General features: G+C 53.6%; 2 protein-coding genes across 6 annotated transcripts in view; one reads left to right on the forward strand and one right to left on the reverse strand.

Annotated features, from left to right (window-relative positions):
* Window positions 1-258: 258 nt before the first annotated feature.
* Znf335 (zinc finger protein 335) lies at window positions 259-20,507 on the reverse strand. Of its 3 annotated transcripts, XM_074074870.1 has the most exons (28): window positions 20,370-20,507; window positions 19,481-19,731; window positions 18,186-18,426; window positions 16,896-16,973; window positions 16,367-16,672; window positions 16,130-16,279; window positions 14,411-14,557; window positions 12,736-12,985; window positions 12,475-12,652; window positions 11,191-11,303; window positions 10,229-10,247; window positions 9,988-10,104; window positions 9,826-9,902; window positions 9,582-9,742; window positions 8,661-8,893; window positions 7,699-7,792; window positions 7,498-7,592; window positions 4,317-4,570; window positions 3,355-3,466; window positions 2,899-3,273; window positions 1,968-2,110; window positions 1,735-1,883; window positions 1,500-1,603; window positions 1,329-1,406; window positions 1,039-1,122; window positions 894-959; window positions 731-812; window positions 259-652 (listed from the first exon to the last, which is right to left on the reverse strand). In XM_074074870.1, exons 2-28 carry the CDS (start codon window positions 19,679-19,681, stop codon window positions 525-527), a joined length of 4,035 nt encoding a protein of 1,344 aa, XP_073930971.1. In that variant the 5' UTR covers window positions 19,682-19,731; window positions 20,370-20,507; the 3' UTR covers window positions 259-524. The 3 variants fall into 3 exon arrangements, with proteins under 3 accessions (XP_073930971.1, XP_020023639.1, XP_020023637.1); XM_020168050.2 differs by lacking the exon at window positions 20,370-20,507 and having other exon boundaries at window positions 16,130-16,276; window positions 19,481-20,152; XM_020168048.2 differs by lacking the exon at window positions 20,370-20,507 and having other exon boundaries at window positions 19,481-20,152.
* The window catches only part of Mmp9 (matrix metallopeptidase 9), a 33,253-nt gene continuing 31,783 nt past the window's right edge, over window positions 20,324-21,793 (forward strand). The window contains exon 1 of one of the 3 annotated variants that reach the window (XM_074074873.1): window positions 20,324-20,462. The gene's annotated coding sequence lies outside the window, so the exon portion shown is untranslated. Of the gene's footprint in view, window positions 20,467-21,793 lie in introns of all 3 variants that reach the window. The other 2 variants (XM_074074878.1, XM_074074876.1) reach the window with 2 other exon arrangements.

The following is a 21,793-nucleotide window of genomic DNA, read 5'->3' on the forward strand; positions in this document are numbered from 1 at the left end:
AAAGCTGAAAAGTGCAGAGTTGATGTTACCACAGGCTTCGGGGTGTAGCACCTGTCTTGTGAGGCACAGAGTTCAGGGGAGGAAGCAGGGTTTGGAGGTACTGGGCAGGGCTATACACAGCTACCTGTGGCAGGATCAGCTGATTGCAGAGCTAGGCAGCCTCCACCTGTTGGGGGCTATTCACAGGCCCCTTCCTTTTGCTTCCTGGATCCTTGCCTGGTTCAGGCTATTAGCAGCAAGTAGACAAAGCAAGCTGGCCATGGCTGGACTCTGGTCCCTTTATTGAGACTGAAGGGCCAGTGGGTCCATCCAAACAAAAATAAATTTCTCCCCCAAACCCAAAGCCTGCCTGCAGGCTGGGGCACCCAGCATGTCCTGGCTGGGGCTGATGGCTGTCCCCCAACACCAACAGCACAGAGTGCTGGCTCCCAGCATCTAGAGACCCTAAGCGGGCAGGGAGGTGGTTGCTGCAGTCTTGGAAAAGCCAGCCCCAACATCCACGATCTGCGTTGGGCCCATGGGGCTCAGTCATCAGTCAGGGTGATGACGTCGTACTCGATGCCCTGGTGCTGCAGCTGTTGGATGTGTTCAGGCACTGCCTCTTCAGTGCCAAACAGGCCCTGGGCTTGGGCCATGGCAGCATCCGCCACCGCTGTCAGGGGAGGGGAAAGCACGGTGAGGCCAAGGCCCCAGGAGCGAGGCTTCCTGGCCATCAGGTCTAGCCCCATACCTGTAACAGCAGAGTGTGCTGCAGCCTCAAGCTGAGCCTGAGTGACAAGTTGCTGGCCCGGGGACACAGGCACGTACTGGATCTGGAGGAGAGAAACTGATGAGATCTGGCTCTAGGGCTGCCTCTTGTGTCCCCAGCTCTGCTTAATTCCCCAATGCCCTACCTGAGACTCCTGCAGGAATGGGGTCCCTTGCTCGTATTGGATGTGTGTGATCTGGCCCTCCTGAACCTGCAGAGAAGCCAACCTGTGATCCCAGAAGGAGACTGTGCACCCCTCCAAACTGCAGCTCACCCCAGGCCTGGCCTACCTGGATATGATGGCCATCAGGGACCACTACATACTCCTGAGGCAGCAGATGCTGGACACCATCCTGAGAGATAATGTACTGCACCTAAAAGAGCGGGAGGAGGCAGGTGCTGGAGCCCCCCCTTACTGGGAGCCAGGAAAAGGCAGTGGAGGACCAGGTACACCACCGCCAATGGCAGTAACCAGGATGGACCTACAGGGCCCCTGTGGAAAGTACTGGTTTCTCTCTGAGGTGGGGCCTTAGGCAGGAAGGACTGGAGGTCCAGACTGAGGTGATCAGCAGCAGCTCACCTGGTTGTCTGAGGTCACCAGGTGCTGTACTGTCTGGCCATCTGCTGTGGTGATCTCTTGGATATAGGTGGCTTCCTCCTGCCAAGGCCAAGCCAGCTGTATAGCCTCAGCTCTGTACACCCCCAGCCTGCCCATGACCTGCCAGTAGAGATGCCATACACTGGCCCTTACCTGATTGGTCACTGTCTGTTCCTGGGCCACAATGATGTGTTCCTGGCCCAGTGCCTGCTGCAGCCGTTCTGGACCCAGGACCCCATGACCTGACTGGAGGGCAGCTGGGCAGAGAAGAAGATACTCTCATAGGGATCTGGGAGACCTTGAAAGTCCCAGCTCAAATGTGCCCTCCCGCTGTGACTCAAATGTCTGGATCTCTCCGGCACCCGCCCTGTGGCCCCAGGTGGCTCACTGTGCAGTGTGGCTAGTGTCTCCTCATCACTATTCAGGATGATGGTCGGGGCTGGGGCCGGGGCCCGGGCTGCAGGGGCCCCCGACTTCCTTCCATCAGGACTGTGCAGCCGCTGGATATGGAACTTGAGATGCCCATTACGGTTGAACCTGAGGAAGGAAGGAAGGAAGGAAGGCTTGGGGTGGTTCCACCAGATATGCCCCATGGCCCTGCCTGGCAGCACCCAGCCTCACCGCTGCCCACAGAGGTGGCAGGAGAAGGGCTTCTCGTTGGTGTGGGTCAGCATGTGCCGCCGCAGGTCCTTCTTGTTCTTGGAGGCAAAGCTGCACTGGCTGCACTGGTGAGGGCGCAGGCTTGAGTGCTGTGCCATGTGGGCCTACGGCAGGAGCGGAGGTGGGCACCTCTGGTCAGGACAAATGGCAGCAAGTCCAAGTCCCCAAACTGCTGGCCAGGAAGCTGGGAGAGCCAAATCCTTGAACTTGATCATGACTGATCAACTGGCCTGACTCTAAGCTAGAGGCTCCACCACCAGGTCACCTGTGAAGTCCTGGCCTAGCAGCAGACTCTGAGTGTCAAATGGAACTTACAGGTATTCTGTGAGGGAACTTCTGACATCCCAGGTTCAGTCCTGCCTATGTGGGCCTCGAGGCTCCTCACCTGGGCGGTAGGTCTCAGTCCTAGCCCCTCATCAAGTTGTGAGGGTGCAGGGCACGGGCAAATTGGGAAAGCGGAAAGAAGCCTGACACAGACCAGAAGCTGCCCCACTCAGCTCCTCCCCATTAGCCCCTCATCCCCCACACTGGCGTCAGACCTCTGTGCGCTCCATATTCTAGCAGCTCTGGTAGCCCTACCCATGCCTACGTCATCACCCCTATGCCTTTGCTCTTCCCAGCACCCCAAGTCTAATGACTGGCTCTGTGTGTCTGCTCTCTGCCCTATAGACCTGTTCACACTGGGGACACACGTCTGGCATGAGTTACTTTATGTCAGGTCTCCTGACCACACTGAGCTCTCTCTGAGCTGGGATCTTGCTGAGTCACTGCCCCTAGAGGAAAGCCGAGGACCTGGCTTGAGAGACTGCTCAATCAAGGGTTCTGGAGCCCCCTGGCCACAAAGGAGTGGCCAAACGAGCACCTGCAAAGGCATAGTGGGGGCAGCACCTACCCGGACCTCAGACCACTGGCGGGCACTGAAGGGACAGTCAGGGCACTTGAAGGCACTGGGCCCAGCATGGGCCCGCTTGTGACTCTCCATTTCGGCTCGTCCAGGGAAGGCTTCGGCACAGATCTTGCAGGAGAACTTCTTTGATGCTGCATTGGCAACAGATGGTGGGGAAGGCGGTACCACCAGGCCCAAGGCTTTGCTGGCTGTAGGAGGTGGGGAGACAGAGCCCTGGGTGTCCCCCACCTGGTGGGTCTTGGATGGAGACAGGGACTCAGGGCCATCTCTGGGCAGCCCCCCACACTGCAGCAGGGGCCACTTGGCTCCAGAGGCCAGGGCATCACCACTTGGGAAGGAGATGGAGCCATCTGCAGTCAGCTGTGGAGAGAGCAGGTGGCAATAAGGGGCTGAGGAGGGGGTGGGGCAGGAGGAGGACAGGGTGGCAACTGGGAGTCTCACCTCAATGTGGTGCAGCTGTGTCCCATCAGCTGCCATGATGTAGTGGGTGCCACTATCTTTGAGGGTGTCACTTACAACCACAGCCTGAGCTGCCTCTCCAGGGGGTTCCTCACTGAAGACACAGAGAAAGGTAGCTTCTAGGAGGATGGAGGGTCATGGGAACTCCCTTCCCAAGCAATGGGTGTCAACTAAAGGTAACTACCATCACTGGCTGACTCGAGTTGGGGGATCCTAGGGAAACCTGGGGCTCTGCCTGTGCCAGAGGAGGCCTCTGCTGTCCCTCCCATGAATGGTTTCCAAGCACCCGGTATACAGTCCCACTAAGATGTAATTCCTGCCCCCTTGATGGGCAAGGGCAGCAGGGAAAGGGTCCCTGGAGTCCAGCCTGAGTCTGGCCAAGTGGGACGAGATCAGAGGGCAAAGGATGAGAGGTGTCCTGCCCAGGTGCTGGCCCAGGGCTTCCTCACATGGTTAGGAACTTGGTAAACACAGAAACGTTTTCACCTCAAACTCGCTCATTGCAAAGAAGCCAAGTTCAGATGCCAGTCCTCCCATGGTGACAAAGGAGACTGAGCTTGCTCCAAATGTCAGAGCTGGAAAACACCCAGGAAAATCGAAGACAGAGTACCTGGGCTTGGGAACCAGAGAGACTACGGTTCAAAGCCTGACTTCTTATGTCTGTTAGGCCAGTTACTAACTTCCCTGTCCTGTTTCTTCATTTTTAAAAGGAGGGAAACATGGATCTTATGGGAGCAGGTTAGGTGAGATCATGAATACCAAGTTCCTAAGATACCTAACAGCCAAAGCGTGGCTGCTCCTGACCTATGTAGGATCGCCCAATCGCTTTGTATAAAGCAGGATTTTAGCCTCCTGCTAACTAGGCTTGAGTGGGTAGGGCCCAAACCTGACTGTCTCAATGCACCTATACAAGACTAAAAAGGGCCTTTAGAACACAAGTCTACCTGTAAGGTGTGCCAGGAGCTGATGTCCCCTCCTCCGTAGGAGGTGCTGTGATGACACTGTAGCCAGCCCCACCAAACGGACCAGGAGCCAAGGTAATTTGCTGCAAATCAGGGGGGCCTAGCTGGCTGTCAGCTGCCACACTGCCCCCTGGCTCTGCCACGTGAAGTGTCACCACCTGCGGAGTGGTGTCTTCAGGTGAGGGCTGCCCACCAGGGGATGCTGCTTCCATGTTTTCTGACTTTACCACGGCCACCTGTAACGGCACCAGTGGGCATGACGAGCCTATGTTCAGCTCGTCATGGAGAAGATGGAGAAGACCCTTCTCCATCTCAGTGCCTTGAAGCCTGCCCACACTGGCAAGACCCAGTATTGCCACCATGCCTTTGCACAACCCAGGATATACCCTGACTTTCCAAGGCCCATTCAGCAACTGGAAACAGATTAACAAGAATGGGGCAATGATTTCTGCCCCTCAGGACATTTGGCAAAGTCTGGAGACATTTCTAGTTGTCACAAATGGAGTGAGGGTGGGACTGGCATGCAGTGTAGAGGCCAGGGATGCTGTTAAACATCTCACAGTGCACAGGAAAGCCCACCCCACTCCCCTGGAACTGTCTGGCCCAAAATGTTAACAGTACTGCAACTGAGAAATTCTAGGGTAGAGGGACAAGTGACAAACCATTAAAGCTCTACCTCGAATCTTACTCCAAAATGTGCTTTAAATGGATTAAAGATTATAATGTAACAAAGCTCTAAATATTTTAAAAGAAAATGTAGATAAGCTTGGGGTAAGCGGATTTTTCTAAATGACAGAAAATACAAAACCTACAGTAAAACAAACCAGGAAATGAAGTCAGAAAACAAAGAAACTGGAGGGAAGTATTTAACAACTATGTGAGATAAAAGGGTGGACTTCCTTCATATACAAAGAGCTCTTGCATATGTACCAAAAAAGATCAGCAACTCAGAAAAAGAGATACAGGACACAAACAGGTGATTCAGACAGGAATAAAAATGATCTTTGAACACACACAAAAAAGTTCAACCTCTATTATAATTATACCGCTATAAATTAAGATCATGAAATATACTTCTACCAGACTGCACTGCCTGAATTAATGAAAAACTGGAAGCAACCCAACCAATAAAGAACTGGGTCAGTAAGCCTCAGAACACCTATGTACTGGGGTGTAGAGTTGATGTGGAGATGTGAGAAAGAATGAGGAGGAGCTGGGCAAGTCCTGCACCACGTACTGCTGGGTGGAGAAAACTATGTTAAAGAGTATGAATAGTGTGACATTATTTGTAAGAACAAAGGTCAGGTTGTTAGTGTGTGCACAAACAAAACCTGAAATTCTCTTTACCCCTTTAACTTGTTACCTGAGGGGAGGGGCAGAATGTTAAGAACTTCTACCTATGTACTGAGTATTTCTTGCTGTTCATTTTGGCTTTTCTATAAGTATATGCTTTTTTTTTTTTTTTTTTTTTGCAGTACTAGGGCTCAAACTCAGGGCCTACATCTTGAGTCACTCCACCAGCCTGTTTTTTTGTGATGGGTTTTTTCAAGATCACGAACTATTTATCCAGGCTGGCTTCGAACCGTGATCCTTCTAACCTCTGCCTCCTGAGTAGCAAGAGCCACTGGTGCCCAACAAAGCATGTGCTTTTGTAATCAGAAAAAAAAATGAGTTGGGTATGATGGCACACACCTGTAATCCCAGCAACAGGAAGCAGAGGCAGGAGGCTTGGGAGTTTGAGGCCAGCCTGGGCATTACATGGTGAGACCATGTCTCACAAAATCAAGTGCTGGGAAAATAGCTCAGTGTTAGAGCGCTTGTCTCATATGTACAAGGGTCTGGGTTTGACCCCCAACACCTGAAATAAATACCCGAATCTGGCAGAAGAGAAGCAGGCAAATCAGCAGAACAGAACTGCAAAGTGTAGACAGCCCTTGGATTCCGTGTGTGATGAAGGGACTGTTCTACACCACTACATTGGACATTTATTAATAAGTTTGGCCTCTACCTTTCTGCATACATGAAAATAAGTTCCAGGTGGAGTAAAGATTTAGTGTAAAAACTGAAATCCTAAAAAAAAAAAAGGAGGCAGTGCCAGTGGCTCACACCTGTAATCCCAGCTACTCAGGAGGCAAAGGTCAAGAGGATTGCAGTTCAAGGCCAGGTCAGGCAAATAGTTCACAAGACTCTATCTCAAAAATATCCAATACAAAATAAGACTGGTAGAGTGGATCAAGTGGTAGAGTGCCTGCCTAGCAAGGTATGAACTGCTTGAGTTCAAACCCCAGTACCACAAAAAAACAAAAACCAAAAACATCCAAGAACCCAAAACAAAGGAAAGTTCATATAATCTTGGGGTAAAGTTCGGCAGTGGCATTTCTACGGACTTCAAAGGCAAAAATGGTACAAGTATGTAAAACTTTTAAGTATGTAAAAGTTCTCCACATTCCGTACTCCTAGGTCCAGCACCAGTCTCCTCCTCCACAGTTTCTGCTGCCCCCTGCTGGGCTTGGCAGCATGCTACCACTCCAAATTCTTGCAGTTTATCATCTGAAATACACGCGCTCTACGTGTCCCAGAGGCTGGGACAAGGAGGTGCTGGCTAACTCCCCTCTGCCTTGGATATGCAGGGAGCCCAGGCACTTGGGAGGAGCAGAGGAGGAGGAAGATAATGGACTAAGGGAGATGTGTGGTGCCATGAGGTGCCTGTGACAATGCTGCTGAAAGGCAAGAGAATGCTACAGGCTAGACAAAGCCTTGGGAGTCTGCAGAATGGAGGAGGCACCTGTGGTGAGGGCCCTGGCTAGATGGGCAGCTCTTTCAGACCCTGGAGGAGGCCTCACAGAAGCAGGGCAGCCACAACACAAGGAGAAAAACCCAACAATCGAGCCCAGGAGCCACGGGCAGCAGTGCAATACTGCTCAGCATGGCAGACGCCACTAGCAAATGGAGTAGGAGAAGCTCTGACCTTCCTGGCCTCCTAGGGCCTCCTTCGCCACACAGTCAAGTCCCCTGGTTTGTCCACAGGGTTAAGTGAATCTGTCCCCAACTAACTGGGAGCTCCCTGCAGGTGGGCCGGGTCAGTACTCTGCTCAACCCCATGTCCAGCATGGAGCTGGGCATGTTGGGTAGCTGGGCAGGGAAGGGGGTCCAGGCAGCTCACCTGCAGGGCTGTGGCCCCAAGCTCCCGTTGGGCACTCATGTTCAGCAGCAGGTCCAAGGCTGTCTGTGTGGCCATCGCAGTGGACTCCTCAGCTCCTGGGTGGGGTGGAATCTGAGCCTGAGAGCGGCTGGAAAGTGGCACCAATGCCACCTCCCCACCTCACTGCCTCACCTTAAGGGCTCCTAGCCTCCCTTAGCTCACCATGCTGATAGATGATGGTGGCGCCACCCAGGGTGTCAGAACAGAGAAGTGGGGTGGTCTCAGGTGACTGGAAAGGTGCTGCCTCTGTAGGGACCTGGGGATGGGGACAGGATCAAGCCTTAGAAGGGTGGCCCAAGTCCTGGAGTCTAAGCACCTCCCACGTGTCAGCACTTCCATCTGTCTCCCTATTTCACTCTGCCACTCTTCAAGGTATCTACCAAGAACCAACAGGCTCAAAGGTGAGTGACTGGCCTTCGAAGGGCTAGGACTTGAACCCAAGACCGTCTGACTCCACAGCCTGTGTTCTATCAGCATGCTGTGTGGTCTGTCTTCCTGGGGTGACTGGGCAAGCTCCACGGATGAGAACTCTAGCTGTTCACTAAATCCATCCCTTCTTGCTGACAGCAAAGATTTTCATCAGGAGGAGCAATATATCCAGCTACAACACTCCATTTCTCAGCCTCCCTCACAGCTCGATAAAGTGAAGCCACACAGCTAAGCAAGGGACTTCTGATAAAGTCCTCGAGGAAGACAGGTGGGTAGAGGGCAGGCATCCCTTTTACCCTTCCCCAACCCTTCTTCTTGCTTCCTGCATGGGATGTGGCTGGGAAGACAGTGTTCCTGAAACTATACTGGACCATCAGGCAGTTACAAAGATGGAAGTCATATGCCTAAGATGGATGACAAACATTGAGAGCTTGGCCTGTGATGACCGTGTATTGCCACACCAGATCTAGATGGCTGACCTTTAGAATTCTTTTATATGAGAATAATAAATTACTGGCACAATTAAGGTACTGGTATTTCTATAAAGCCCCGGAGAGCCACCTCTACTCTAAGTTCAAGGCTGCGTATCTGTGCCCCAGTGTGCCAATGAGGACACTGGGGTCCAGAGAGGTGATGTCACACTACCATCCTGGTCTGTGGTCCAGCACCTGTCTGTTGCCTGCTTGCTGGCCTACCTCAGGGGGTCCTGGTGAGCCAGGAGGCGGGCCAGGGGCTGCACTGTGCTGCTGCTTCAGCTCCTCAATCTGCTGCAGAGAGAAGAAGGGGCGGCGGCGGGAAGGGGGCTCCTCGGGGTGGCGCCGCCCCCATTCCTCAAAACTGCTGGGGTGTCGGCAGCGCACATGCAGTCGTAGATTCTTCTTGTGCCGGGTGCTGAAGTGGCAGTACTCACAGGCAAAGGGCTTGGCCCCTGTGGACACAGGAGGGATGGATGCTCACACCTCTCACTGGCTCTGCAGGAAGCATTCCCTGGCTCCAGGGCCCATCCAACTGACTGGCTGCCAGCAACACACAGATGGGCAGACATATGCCACTGTCCCCTGGCTGGCCAGGGCATAAAGGCACTCAACCTTTCAGCCATGTCTGATCTCAAGGTCACATAACTATACTCTCCTCTTGTGAATCAACTTCTAGATAGCCAGAAACCTGGCTCCATCTCCACTGCCTCCCAGAGCTGGCATCAGGGGGACACAGAAATCACCTTCCATGGGCTTGGTACACCCTGTTGCTTCTACATCTGGGAGGGGCCATGTGAGACCTGGCCTGTCCCCAGTGCCCAGCACACGCAGAGCTCAGGAGCAAAGGGACTCACTTTCCCAACAGCCACACGGTAGGCACTTTCCAATCCCCTTTCACAACAAAGGTGCAGAGAGGGCAAGCGACTGGTTCAAGAGTGTCCTGAGACTGGCCAGCTGAGTGGAAGCCCAGGCTCAGGGTAGCGGGAACCTGCCACAGGAACCCCCTTTACACTCAAAAGGCTCAGCTGTTCCTCTGGCTGGGGCTGCTGAGTGAGAAGAGGACGAGAGCGGAGCGGAGCCTCTAGTGGAGGCGTGGGGCTCAAGGGGTGGAGAAGGGCACTAGGGTGTGCCTGGCCTGACCTGTGTGCTTGACAGCCACATGGGACAGCAGGAAGTCCTCTCGGAAGGTACGATAGGGACAAAAGTTGCATTTAAAGGGCTTGTCGCTGACGTGGGACAGCTGGTGGTTCAGCAGTGCCTTCTTGTCCTCACATACGAACTCACAGAACTCACACTTAAACCTGGAAGCAGTTCAAGGAGAGAAGTTCAGCGATGGGGGCTGGGGTGTTCTCATCCCCAGGGGACTCTGGGGGGGGCGGCATACCTGCGATTGGCAACAGCCTGGATGTGGGTGAGTAGGTGCATTTTGAAGGTATAGCGCTTCTTAAAGGACTTGCCACACTACGAAGGATGGGAGGAGTTAGATGGCAGGTCACCTAGGGAAGGCCTTCGTCCCCAGCTCTAGCCCAACCCCTGCCCCACCCACCTTGTCACACATGTGGGGCTTCTCAGTGCTGTGAGTCTTCATGTGCTGCGTCAGCCTCTTCTGCATGGGGTAAACACGGCCACACACAGGGCAGGGGAAAGAACTCAGCTTTGGGGTCTGGAGAGGTACAAGAAGGGGCCAGATGGAGACAAGAGGGGAGGAGAAAGGGACCTTACCTCCTGTCCTCAACCATCAGGACCTGCAGGCAAGTTCCCTTCCCAGGCCAGGGCCCCACACTCACCGGATCTGGTCTCTTCTTCCTGGAAAGAGAGGCCCAGAAGTTAAACCATGGCTTCCCTAAGTCCACCCAAGACCCTCTCACACCCACCAAATCCTGTCTCGGCACTGAGGACCTCTTCTCCCTCCTGGGTTCCTTCTCTTAGAGTGGTGTTTTTCTGGGGGAAGCCTACTAGAGAAAATGCTGAGGTACCCTGTGGGTGACACATCCCATACTTGGCTACTATGTGACAATCCCTCAATCACAAAACACATTTTGTACTAAAAGGTTCCAAGAAGTCTTGCAGGAGAGAGCTACTGAAGAATAGGCCTTCAACCTGATGACCCTAAACTTACTTGGCCACAGCTGCTTTTCCTCCTTTTGATTATTTTTGGGAGGTAATAGGGTTTGAGCTCAGGACTTCATACTTGCTAAGAAGGAGCTTTACCACTGGAGCTATGCCTCCAGCCTTCCTGTAAGTGTCTCAGAAAGCTGGCTTTTCCACACACCCAGCTTAAGCTGGGATTCCAGAGGCCTGCGTGTCTACCCTCTGCTCATACACCATTCCCTGTGAAGCCAACCCTTTGTAGAAGCCACATTCCTGACCACTGGACCCCTGAGGATGGCTGCTTTTCCCAGTCCTGTCTGCTCTCAGCACTGTGAGAGGAGTGTGTGCCTGGAGAGCCCAGGATCTTCAGATCACTTACAGAATCCCTGGGGCACAAGATTTCCCTTGGTCCCCTCAACAAATGTCCCCACTTTCCAGTTAAGAAACTAAAGCAAGGAAGACTGACTGGGGATCTCAAGGTCTGCCTTGCCCATTCTAGGCCAAACGACCAGGGAAGAATCACCTTGCCTTTCTGGTCACGTCTATAACGTGCTGTGACCGGGCAGGGCAGGGCATGTGTTCTGAGGGGGGACCATGGTGATACTGGGCATCCACCTTCCCCGTGCCCCACCTCCCTGCTCCTGTCCCACCCACTGACCGGTCCCGGCTGTGCACAGCTGCATGCCGAATGACGTCCTTCCGGTAGACACTGGTGTAGCTGCATTCGTCACACTTGTAAGGCTTGCTGCCCACGTGGTTGAACATGTGCTCCTAGGAGAGGGGCAGGATAGTGGGCTGGAGCTCAGCCTCCCCTCCTATGTGCACCTTGCCCATGCTCGCAGCCTCAGGGGTGCTGTGGGGGTAGGCTCACAGGTGGTTCTGGCCTGCCACTTGACAAAAAAAAAAAAGGAAACTGAGGCTCAGGGTGAAGGGGCCTTACAATGGCGGAGAGCTTGGAGCTGTTCCCAGGCAGCATGGTGCCACAGCCCATACCTCGCCCACCATGCTATAACACCCTCTGCAGAGTCCGTAACAACTCCAGATGCTGGAACCCTGTTGTGACAGGTAGCGTGTGGAGAAACCACAGGATTCTGCCCGCCGGTGCCTGAGGGACCCTCCCATGACCCCAACTTGCTGTGGCACATTGCCAGGTTAAACCACAGTTTCCTGGGTCAGTAAAAGAGGGCCATTAGCAACTACAGCTTCACTGGGCCATATGACAGATGACGAAATTACCCAGGTACTGGGTGAGAACAGGCTCAGGGATGCTGTAGACCACGGCACCTTTGGGTTAGGGAGGAAAATGAGCCCCACCCCCACTTTTTTGCAGTACTGGGGTTTGAACTCAGGGCCTTGTGCTTGCTAGGCAGGTGCTCCACCATTTGAACCACATGTACAGCCCTTTTGCTTTGCTTATTTTTGATAAGGTCTTGCTTATGTCCTGGTAGGCCTCAGCAACCTTCCTATTTACACTCCTTGCAGCTGGGATGACAGACTCACACCACCATGCCCAGCTTTTATTGGTTGAGATGGGGTCTTATGAACTTTCTGCCTAGGCTGGCCTCTGCCTCTAGAGTAGCTAGGATCACAGGTAAGTCACCTTGCGCAGATAAAAGTAGCCCTTTCTTGAGGCACAATACTGACCTCTACTGGAAATGTTCTGACACTGCCATGGCTACTGTCTGACTGTAGCCAAGTTTACAGTGGGACCCACCAAACCTATGGGGTCCACAGTGTGAACTGCACCCGTGAAAATGGAGCGTGGCTGTGCAATGTGCATCCTACCAACACCCATGGCAGTCCTCCTACCAACACCCATGGCAGTCCTCCATGGGCCCTCCATACCCGAGCAGATCTAGAAGAGCTAAGCGTCTGTCACGCGCTAGTGACAGGATGCCCAGAGACTCTTACTTCCCATCTGCCCACCTTCAGCCTCCCCCACCTTGAGTGAGGACCAGCGGCGGGAGCGGTAGCTGCACTGCAGGCACTTGAATAGCTGCGGGTCACCAGCCTCATGGGAGTTGACGTGGAAGCGTAGGTCTTCGTGGGACAGGAAGCGGGAGCCACAGATTCGGCACAGATAGGGCCTCAGAAGGGGTTTGGGTGACTTGTAGTAGTACCTGGCAGAGGGTGAAAGGTCTGGCCGGGCTGAGGCTCCAGGGAGCCGTCCGTCCACCCACCTCCTTACCTTTGCTTCACATACTTGCGGTATTTCTTGCCTAGGAATCGCCTGGAGGGTCGTCCCCTGCGTCGGGGAGGGGCATCAGGCTCGTCCTGGCTGGAGGGTGCTGCATTCTCTGCAGCTGACTGGCTCACACCAGGCTCCACAGGCCTCTTGTCCGCTTTTCCCAATGCTGCCAGGTGTCCTGGGCCCGAAGAACTGGGAGCCTCAGCATCCCGAGGCTCTGGAGGGCTCTGTCCACTCTGGGAACTCACTAGAGGCTCTTCCACACCTGTCAGATCAGCCAGACCACCAGGCCAGAAATGGACAGTGGGCCGGAAGCCATCCAAACTCCTCCCCCCAGTCACAGACCACTGATGAGCCTAGCAGATGAGAGGGCAGCGGTGGTGCCATCCCCTTCTGAGCTGGCATACTCAGTATGACTGACACAGGATACTGGATCAACAACAGAGCTGTGGACCTCTGAACCCAGAGACCGGCCTTTTAGCCTCGGCTCCCTCAGGGATTTGCTGTGCATCTTCAGGCATAGTGTCATTTGTCCCATCTATCAAACGGTCTAGTGACCTCACAGGGACATTCTGAGGCTTGGGAGGCACCAGCAGCACGTTAATGCTTTTTTTTTTTTCAATTCCCTGGGGAGTGCCAGCCTGGGGAGACTAGGCAGCCAGACAGAGGAAGAGGACTTCCCTGCGCAAACCTGCAAACTCTTTCAAATCTGACCAGCCTGAACGTGTTACCTCTTCAAATAATGCTAAAAAACACTACTTTAAAAACTAAGAACAAGGCTGGACACAGTGGCTACTTGGGAAGCTGAGATTGGAAGCTCACAGTTCAAGGCCAAGCTGGGAAAAAGTCAGTGAGACTCCCCCGCCATCTCAACAAACAGCCTGGTGCAGTAGAGCGTACCTGTCATCCCAAGCTACCTGGAAGACTGAGACTGGGAAGCATCGTTGTTCCAGGCCAGCCCAGGAGAAAAGTTCGTGAGAACACATCTCAACCGATAAAAGCTGGGTGTGGTGGTGCACACCCGTCATCCCAGCTATGGTGGGAAACCTAAGATAAGAGGATCCTGGTCCAGGCTGGCCTGGGCAAAAATCGCAACCCCCATCTCCAAAATAATCAGAGTAAAAAGGGCTGGGGACATGGCTCAAATGGTAGAGCTCTTGCCTGGCAGGCACAAGGCCCTGAGTTCAAACCCCAGTAACACACACACACAAAAAAAATTAAGGATGATGCAGACAATGGTGGTACGCCCTATTTTTTGGTTGGGGTGCTGTTCTCCTTGTGAGCACTCACTGGCCTGGTGGTACATGAGTACCTTCCCACAAGTGTACTTTAGGAGAGAGTTATTCTGAAAAAAAAACACAAAAACTAGACTCTGACCAGCCCTTCAAATTGCATGGATACAAGAACCACTAAGATACCTTTCTGTGTATCTTTAACCTTGCAAACCAACCTACAAGGCAGATGCTGCTACCTCTCCATCATAAAGACCCAAACTCCTTTTTTGTGGTGATGATTTGCTACAGGAAGACAGTGGTCTAAACACTAAAGACACTACTTAGGGTATCTCCAGCTAGAGCCTGGAAGGCTCCCACTGAAACTGGTTTGAGACTTTCACTATGTACAAACGCAGTCTCTGAAGCTCCCTGCAACCACCAGGGCACCCACAGCCCCTCCCAAGACCAAGGCTCACCATCCAGGAGGTCCGAGGTCTCCAAGCGAGGCAGCTTCCGGGGCCGGCCAGGTCTCCTTCGAGGTCTTGGGGTACTGGGGGTAGGGCGCTGGAGCCGTAGCTGCCGGCCTCGGGGTTCATCCTCAGCTGGATTGTAGTCGCTGTCCTCTGTAGAGACAGAGAAAGAGATGACAGTGCTGGATGGACTGACAGCTCCAGCCCTGATCCCTTGCCCAGCATTTCTGGGAAAAAGCCACTTCCCCATCCCTGCCTACTCCTCCTTCAAGCCCACCAGTGAACGCCCCCAGGTGGGCTGTGTCCCTCCTCTAAGCCCCTGTAGTCCTTTCTTCACGCCTTTCCTGGCCCAGGCCACGAGCTTAAATGTAAAGCAGAAAGAGATGCTCCTTTCTCAAGACAAGTTTAGAGCTACTGTTAGAAATAGGTGGAGTGAGCACTGAGTCTGCAAACTCTTGCCACACCAGCCTACCCAGCGGGCACAGGCCACATTTGGCCACTGAGCACTTAAAATGTACCATGTTCCACTGAGATATATAAGTAGGTGCAAGATAAACAGTGGACTTCAAAAAGTTAATATAAAAAAGTAGAACAAGCCAGGCACAGTGGTGTATACTTGTAATCCCTGCACATGGGAAACTGAGGCACGAGGATCATGAGTTCAAGGCCAGCCTTGGCTACAAAGCAAGACCCCATCATAAAAACCATAAAAAAAAGCAAAGCACTTAACTGGGCCCCAGTGGCTCTCACCTGTAATTCCAGCTACTCAACATGTAGAGATCAGGAGGATTGTGGTTCAAAGCTAGCCAGGGCAAAGTTTGTGAGATCTTATCTCGAAAAATCCCATCACAAAAAAAGGGCTGGTGGGGTGGCTCAAAGTGTAGGCCCTGAGTTCAAACCCCAGAACCGCAAAACAAACAAACAAACAAAAAAAACCCACCTAATTATTTTTATAACATTATATGCTGGAGTAGTACTACAGCTATCTTAGGTATGCGGTCAAAGTTAATTTTACCTTTTTCTCTTCAGTACTGGAGTTGAGCTCAGGAATGTGCTCTTGCGAGGTTGGCACTCCGCCACTTCAGCCATGACCCGAACACCTTTTCGATTTATTTTTCACATACGGTCTCACTTTTTTGCCTAGGGCAGTTCTCAGACTGTGATTCTCCTATTGTGCCTCCCACGATGCTGAGCTATGAGCTACAAGTACGAAACTCCATGCCCGGCTTGTTGGTGGAGACAAGACCTCCCTTTTTCCCCCAGGCTGGACTCAAACTGTAATCCTCCTGATTTCCACCTCCTGAGAGCTCAGATTACAACTGTGTACCCTCACTCTTGGTTTTTCATTTTTTGTTGTTGTTGGTACGGTACTGGGGTTTGAACTCAGGGCCTCACGCTTGCTAGGTAGGCACTCTACCACTTGAGCCACTCTGCCAGCCCTGTGTTGGGTATTTTCAAGAAAGGGTCTCAGGAACTGTTTGCCTGGGCTGGCTTTGAACCATGATCCTCCTGATCTCTGCCTCCTGAATAGCCAGGATTACAGGCCTGAGCCACCAGCACCCAGAGCTCTTGATTTTTTTAGCCTGCACAACTGCCCACAGAAGTCCTGGTCCCAGAGCCCAGTTTCCTCTTACGCCTGGTGTATCTACCTCCCTGTGGGCTGGCAGCACTCAGTATTTGTAGGATGGGGCGGGGACAGCTGGCCTAGGAACCACTGTGGCTTACCCTCCAGGTCATCGATGGCCCCGGCATCTACAATGTCATCATCCTCTTCTTCCTCTGGTCCTTCCTCCTCCGGGGTCTTGGTGGTGGTGTCCCACTTGCGCACACGTCCCTTTTTACTGGCTGTGGATGCTGCGGATGCTGCTGCCACTGCTGGGGGGCAGGAGGCAGGCTCGCTATGTCTGGCCCCAGGGCCCTGCCCCTGCCCATCCCTCAGCCAGGCAGGCTGCTTGGAGGCACCTGGGCGGAGGTGTCGTTCCCGCATGTGCCGCAGCAGGGTGGTCTTGGCGCTGCTCCGGTACTGGCACATCTTGCACTTGAACTGCTGTACTACCACTACCTCCATCATGGCCTCCAGGCTCTGCAAGTCCAGCTCCTCGGCACCAGGGGCTGGGGGTAGCTGGGCCAGGGAGCTGGGCCCAGCCCCAGCCTCCTCAGGGGTCTCTAGACATGTGGATGTGGACGTGGGGCCGTCAGCCAGGGCCTCAATGGCTGCTAAGCTGTGAGCCAGAGTGGAACTGGACATCGGTGATGTCATGGGGGCACCTTGGGACAGGGAAGAAGATGAGGGAGATTAAGCAGAGGGCAAGACTGGCCATGAGTGACTGCTACTTGGACAGGCCAAGGAATCCCAGAATCAAATTCCCAGCCATAGGCCACCATTGTAAGGAGGGAAACTTGAGGCCCAGAGTAGCAGGAAACCTGCCAAGGCCACATGGGGACCTATCCTCCCTGCAGGGCTCCCTGGGTCAGATGCTAGTGGTCTTACCATCATCCGGGCCCTGCAGGAGCAGGTACCGTGTGGTCTCAGCCCCGCCATCTTCAGCACTGGTCACAGTGATGCAGCCTGGCAGAGATGGGAGGAGGGTCACCCACTGAGATGGGCTCTCAGCTGTTGGCCCACATTCCCCAAGATTCACTTGGCATCTAGAGACCAGCTGCATCAAACCTGGAGGCCTTGGGCGCCTCCTCGGCAAAGCTGGTGGGAGTCTGGTGTGGGTGACGTATTGGCCCAGGATGCCAGTGCTACTCCAGCTGCCTGGCCTGGCCTTTGACCACAAGACCTGGAATAGTCTCATCCAAACTTCCTCAAGGGCATGGTCCAGGTCCTGTACTTTTTTTTTTGAAGTATTGGGGGTTGAACTCAGGGCCTTGAGCTTGCTAGGCAGATCCTCTACTACTTGAGCCACACCTCCAGTCCATTTTGCTCTGGTTATTTTGGAGATGGGGTCTCTTGAACTATGCCTGTGTTGACCTCAAACCGCAATCCTCCCTATCTGTTTCCCAAGTAACTAGGATTACAGGTGTGAGACACCAGTGCCCAGCTACTTATTTTTAAAATAAGGTCTTGTGTTTCTGCCAGCCCCTTTTATGACTTCTAAGTGACTGGGATGTCAGGCTTGTACCACCACACCTGGATTATTGAGTAAAATGAGGTTTTCCTAACTTTTTTGCCCAGGCTGGCCTCAAACCACAATCCTCCTGATCTGTCTTCCAAGCAGGTAGGATTACAGGCAAGAGTGATCATGCCCAGGCTCTGAGCTATGTTCTTAGGGTGGGCTTCTTAGACTAGCTCAGGGCTTTGTGAGTTGCTCAAGACCTTTGAACATCACTAATAAGAGAAAGCTCAGTGTGGTACTTAGCAGCATAAGTCTGGGGTTATTTAGGATCATCCTTTACTTTCTGGTGACTGCAGGTTTAAATCATTTGATGTCCTGTGTCTCAGATTCTCAACTGGATGGTGAGGACCTCTGGGAGTCACTGGGAGGATTAATGAGTTCCCATATGCCAAAGTGTCTAGAAGCATCCCCAGCATATAGCAGACAAGAACTGTCCTGATTAAGTGCTTTTCACACGTGGCACTATGCAAAAGAAGAACTTACTGTGCAGTCTCATTCACTCCCCATGTCATTTACCACTAGGAGACAGGGGTCCCTTCCCACACGTTCTTCACTATAAGATAATTAGCCTGTATTCACACAGCTGGCTGTGTAAAGATGGCTGCCAGACTCCACAGGAAAATGCCCTTGGGTAAGCCAGTTGCCCTCTCTCTACTCACTCTGGATGAGGTCAGGCCCAATAGTGGACTCAATGATCTTGTCGATGGCTGAGCCCAGGTCGGAGGAGGAAGCTGTACAGTCAGACACCAGCATGTTGGGATCTGGGAGAACGCTGGAGTGCACCAGGGCTGGTGTGCAACCTGGCACCCCTGCCACCGGCCCCCGGGATACAGAAGATGAATCAGGGAGGTAGCCATGAGGAAGGGGGTCCGTACTGGAGCTGCTCTCGGACACCTCCTCCTGGGGGCAGGAAACAGAGAAGGGGGATTCAGAAGGCAGCAGTGGGGCAGGTAGGGCAGGCAGGGCAGCCTGCCAGTTCCTGTGGGCTAGACAGGACGACATGGTCACAGAGCCCACCAGGAAGTCACAAGGCAGGGTGCATTTGCACTCTGTGGCAGTTTTCCAATGTGGTCTTGATTCCTCAGACATACAGTGCCCTGCCCCCCAAACCTGCAGGATTTGTCCTGCACCCTAACGTTGCCAGACTGATCTCCACCAGGGCCAGGGCCACATCTGTCTTGTCCCCGGCCGGAGCCTCAGGGTCTAGTCCATACTGGACACATGGCACGCCCACTTCTGCTAAGTGAATGAAACCTCTGGACTCCAAAGTGATCGCTTTGCCACTTCACCAAGTGATATCTTCAACACAACTATTACCAATACTTACCAAGTGCCCTCTGCGTGCTGAGCGCTGCTCTAACTGCTTTGCATACCCTAGTTCACTTAAGCCACACAAAAACTTCTAGAGGCAGGTATATTTATCATTCCCACTGTACAAAGGAGCCAGACCAGGGCTGGAAGTTGGGTAGTTTGCCCATGATCACAGAACTACAAAGTGACAGGGCCAGAAGAGATGGTTCACAAAGTGTTTCCTAGAGAAAGTCCCATGGGAGCGCACAGCCCAGCACTCAGGAAAGCAGGCATTCCTGCTCCACTTGACAGGCGGGAAGACTGAGGCTCAAAGAGGTCTCCCGGTGAACGTGAGACAGGGCCAAGACTTGAACTAGGACACTGCCTCCAAGTGTATGAGGACACTGGACAATGCAGTAGCGAAGACAGGGCCCAGATTTGAAACCTGGCTGTCAGCATTCTGTGCCTCAGTTTCCCTTCCGGTAAGATGGAGGAAAACTGGTACATGTCTTACAAAGTACGAAGCTTAACTGAGAAAATCCATGTCAGGGGGCTGGCATGACACCTGGCTCAGAAACGACAAATACTAGCTACAGGCCAGCCTTGCTGCTGGGCACTGCTGTCAGGTCCCTGCCTCCTCCCACACCATCCAGCCGGTCCATACCACAGAGTGACTGCCGCGGTCCGAGCTTTGCCCCACACCAGAGTCGTCGGCCTCCGCCAGCCCCGGAGCGGTCGCGGCATCGCTGCTGTCGGCTGACACAGCTTCCGAGGTGCCCACACCTAGGCCACTCTCAGAGGGCTCTTCGGGCGGCCCAGGCCGAGGGGTCGCGTCGCTACTGCTCTCCACCTCGTTCTCCTCCATTGGCTCGGGGGACAGTCCAACAGGGGGGTGCAGGGTCTCGGGCTTTCACTCTGCGAGAAGAGGTGATTAGCGCTGCAACAAGTGTGCCATCTCCGGGACCCCGGCCACCACGGCCCGCCCAGCAGCACTCGTGCGCCCATTTCACAGATGCAAAGACTGAGTCTCCGGCGGGGTGGGGCTTTCTCGTGTATCTGGAGGGGAGCTTCCGGAAGAGAACGGAGAAGCCTTGCTTCCCAGGCTAGGGGCCTTCCCTGACAGTCTGGTCACTGGCGGGTAATCTCAGCCCTTTTTACACCCGGCATGGTGGACGGGCGCAGTGGTTCAGCCCTTTAGTCCCTCCCACGCCCCCCCAAGTGCGGGGTCGGTGGTACAGCCCGAAGGCCCCCTGGGTCAGTGGTTAGCTCCCCCCTCCCCTGGCTCCCCTGCGGAGGGGGCTGACAGCGACGGTCTCGGGGCCTGGTGACTCGGGGCTGTCCCCGGCGCTGCCTGCGCCCCAGGCCCGACGCCATCTTGTGGCTGCGCCGGGTTTCCGCTCAGGCAAGTGCGAGAGCGACTAAAGGGCCTGGGACCCCAGGGCCCTATTCGGACAGCCCCGCCGGCCTGGGACCTCGCCGCTGGGTAGCCCCGCACTGGGGCCCTACTCCACGGCAGGGTACAGTGGAACGGTGTAACTCTACCCGGCACTTACCTGAGGCTTTTGTTGTCGCGTCCCTCTCCGACTCCGGCATCGACGAGGTCGCCATCCTCTTCCCCCCGCTGCGGAGGAACCCATCGGCCTACAGTAGGTCGGAACTACTTCCACCGCCGTCCCAGGGAAAAACGATTTCCAGTGTTCCGGAAGCCTTCTCCGAGTCCCCAAACCTATAGTAGGGTCCAAAGGGAGTCTAGAATTTTATGTGCTACCTAGTATGAGCGACAGAGTCCGCTGGGGGCTTGGGACTACTTGCGCTTTTGGCGGATGGCTACATAGGAAGTGGCTGTGACGTCATGCAGGTCCCTTCCCCCGAACGCGGGGTGGAGCGCGGAGAAGGCGTCTGCGCTCTCCTGGGCGTGGCTCCCGGTGTCTGTGCGCGCCCTTCCTGGGGCGGCTCTGGAAAGCAGGCGGCGGGAAGCTTAGACGTGGTGGGAGGGCGGTAAATGTTATTAGTCGTTTTGCTTGGCATTTCACTGTTTACAAAATACTCTCCTCGAGCCCGATCAAATCCTCTCCGGTGTGTGTGTGTGGGGTTGTCCTTGAGAAGGGGAACATGTGACCCTTCTGATACAGGAGGGAAAACTGAGGTTTGAAAATGGGAAAGGTTGGTCCAAAATCACATCAAGTATGAGGAGTCCGGAGGCGGAAGTCAGGGAATTGGAGAGGAGTTAATGCCTGGTCCTAAGTGAGCTTCTGATATGTATTTGTTACATTAATGGTGCTGGAGGTCAAAACACCCTCCTACAGCTGTCCTCTGCTCACTTTAGAGAGTATAGATGTATTTAGGAGTTGGGGATTTAGCCCTGTGGCAAGCGAGAGACCCTGAATTTAATTCCTAACACACACACACACACACACACACACACACAGTAGGTGTATTTGTAGGTCTGCAATCCTTCAGAAAATATATGCTCCTCCCACTGGATGCCCAAAATACCACCTTCTGTTGAAACCTTTTTAGCGTTTTGCAGGGGAAGAGCACTTGAGAGGGAGTATGGCATTCTGGTTTTGTCCCCAAGTCTCTCTGTTGCACAATCTGTTTTCCTCAATTGGAAAGTACAGATTTTGGGACCGCTGGTGGCTCACACCTGTAATCCTAGCTACTTGAGAGGCTGAGATTGAGGCCCAAGGCCAGTCCTGGCAGATCGTTTTAGAGACACCAGCTCCAAAATAACCAGAGCACAATGGACTGGAGGTGTGGCTCAAATTCAAAATCCCAACCCAGTCCCACCAAAAAAAAAAAAAAAAAAAATTGGGGGGGGCGGAAAGCGTCCAGAATATTCCTGTAGGAGAAAGTCTATTGAAAAGAACAAAAGGTGTTTTGATTTTTTTTTCTCCAGTACTAGGGCTTGAACTCAGGGCCTAATACCTTGAGCCACTCCACCAGCCATTTTTTGTGTTGGGTTTTTTTGAAATAG

The sequence above is a fragment of the Castor canadensis genome, chromosome 5, assembly GCF_047511655.1.
Source record: "Castor canadensis chromosome 5, mCasCan1.hap1v2, whole genome shotgun sequence".
NCBI classification, from domain to species: Eukaryota; Metazoa; Chordata; class Mammalia; order Rodentia; family Castoridae; genus Castor; species Castor canadensis.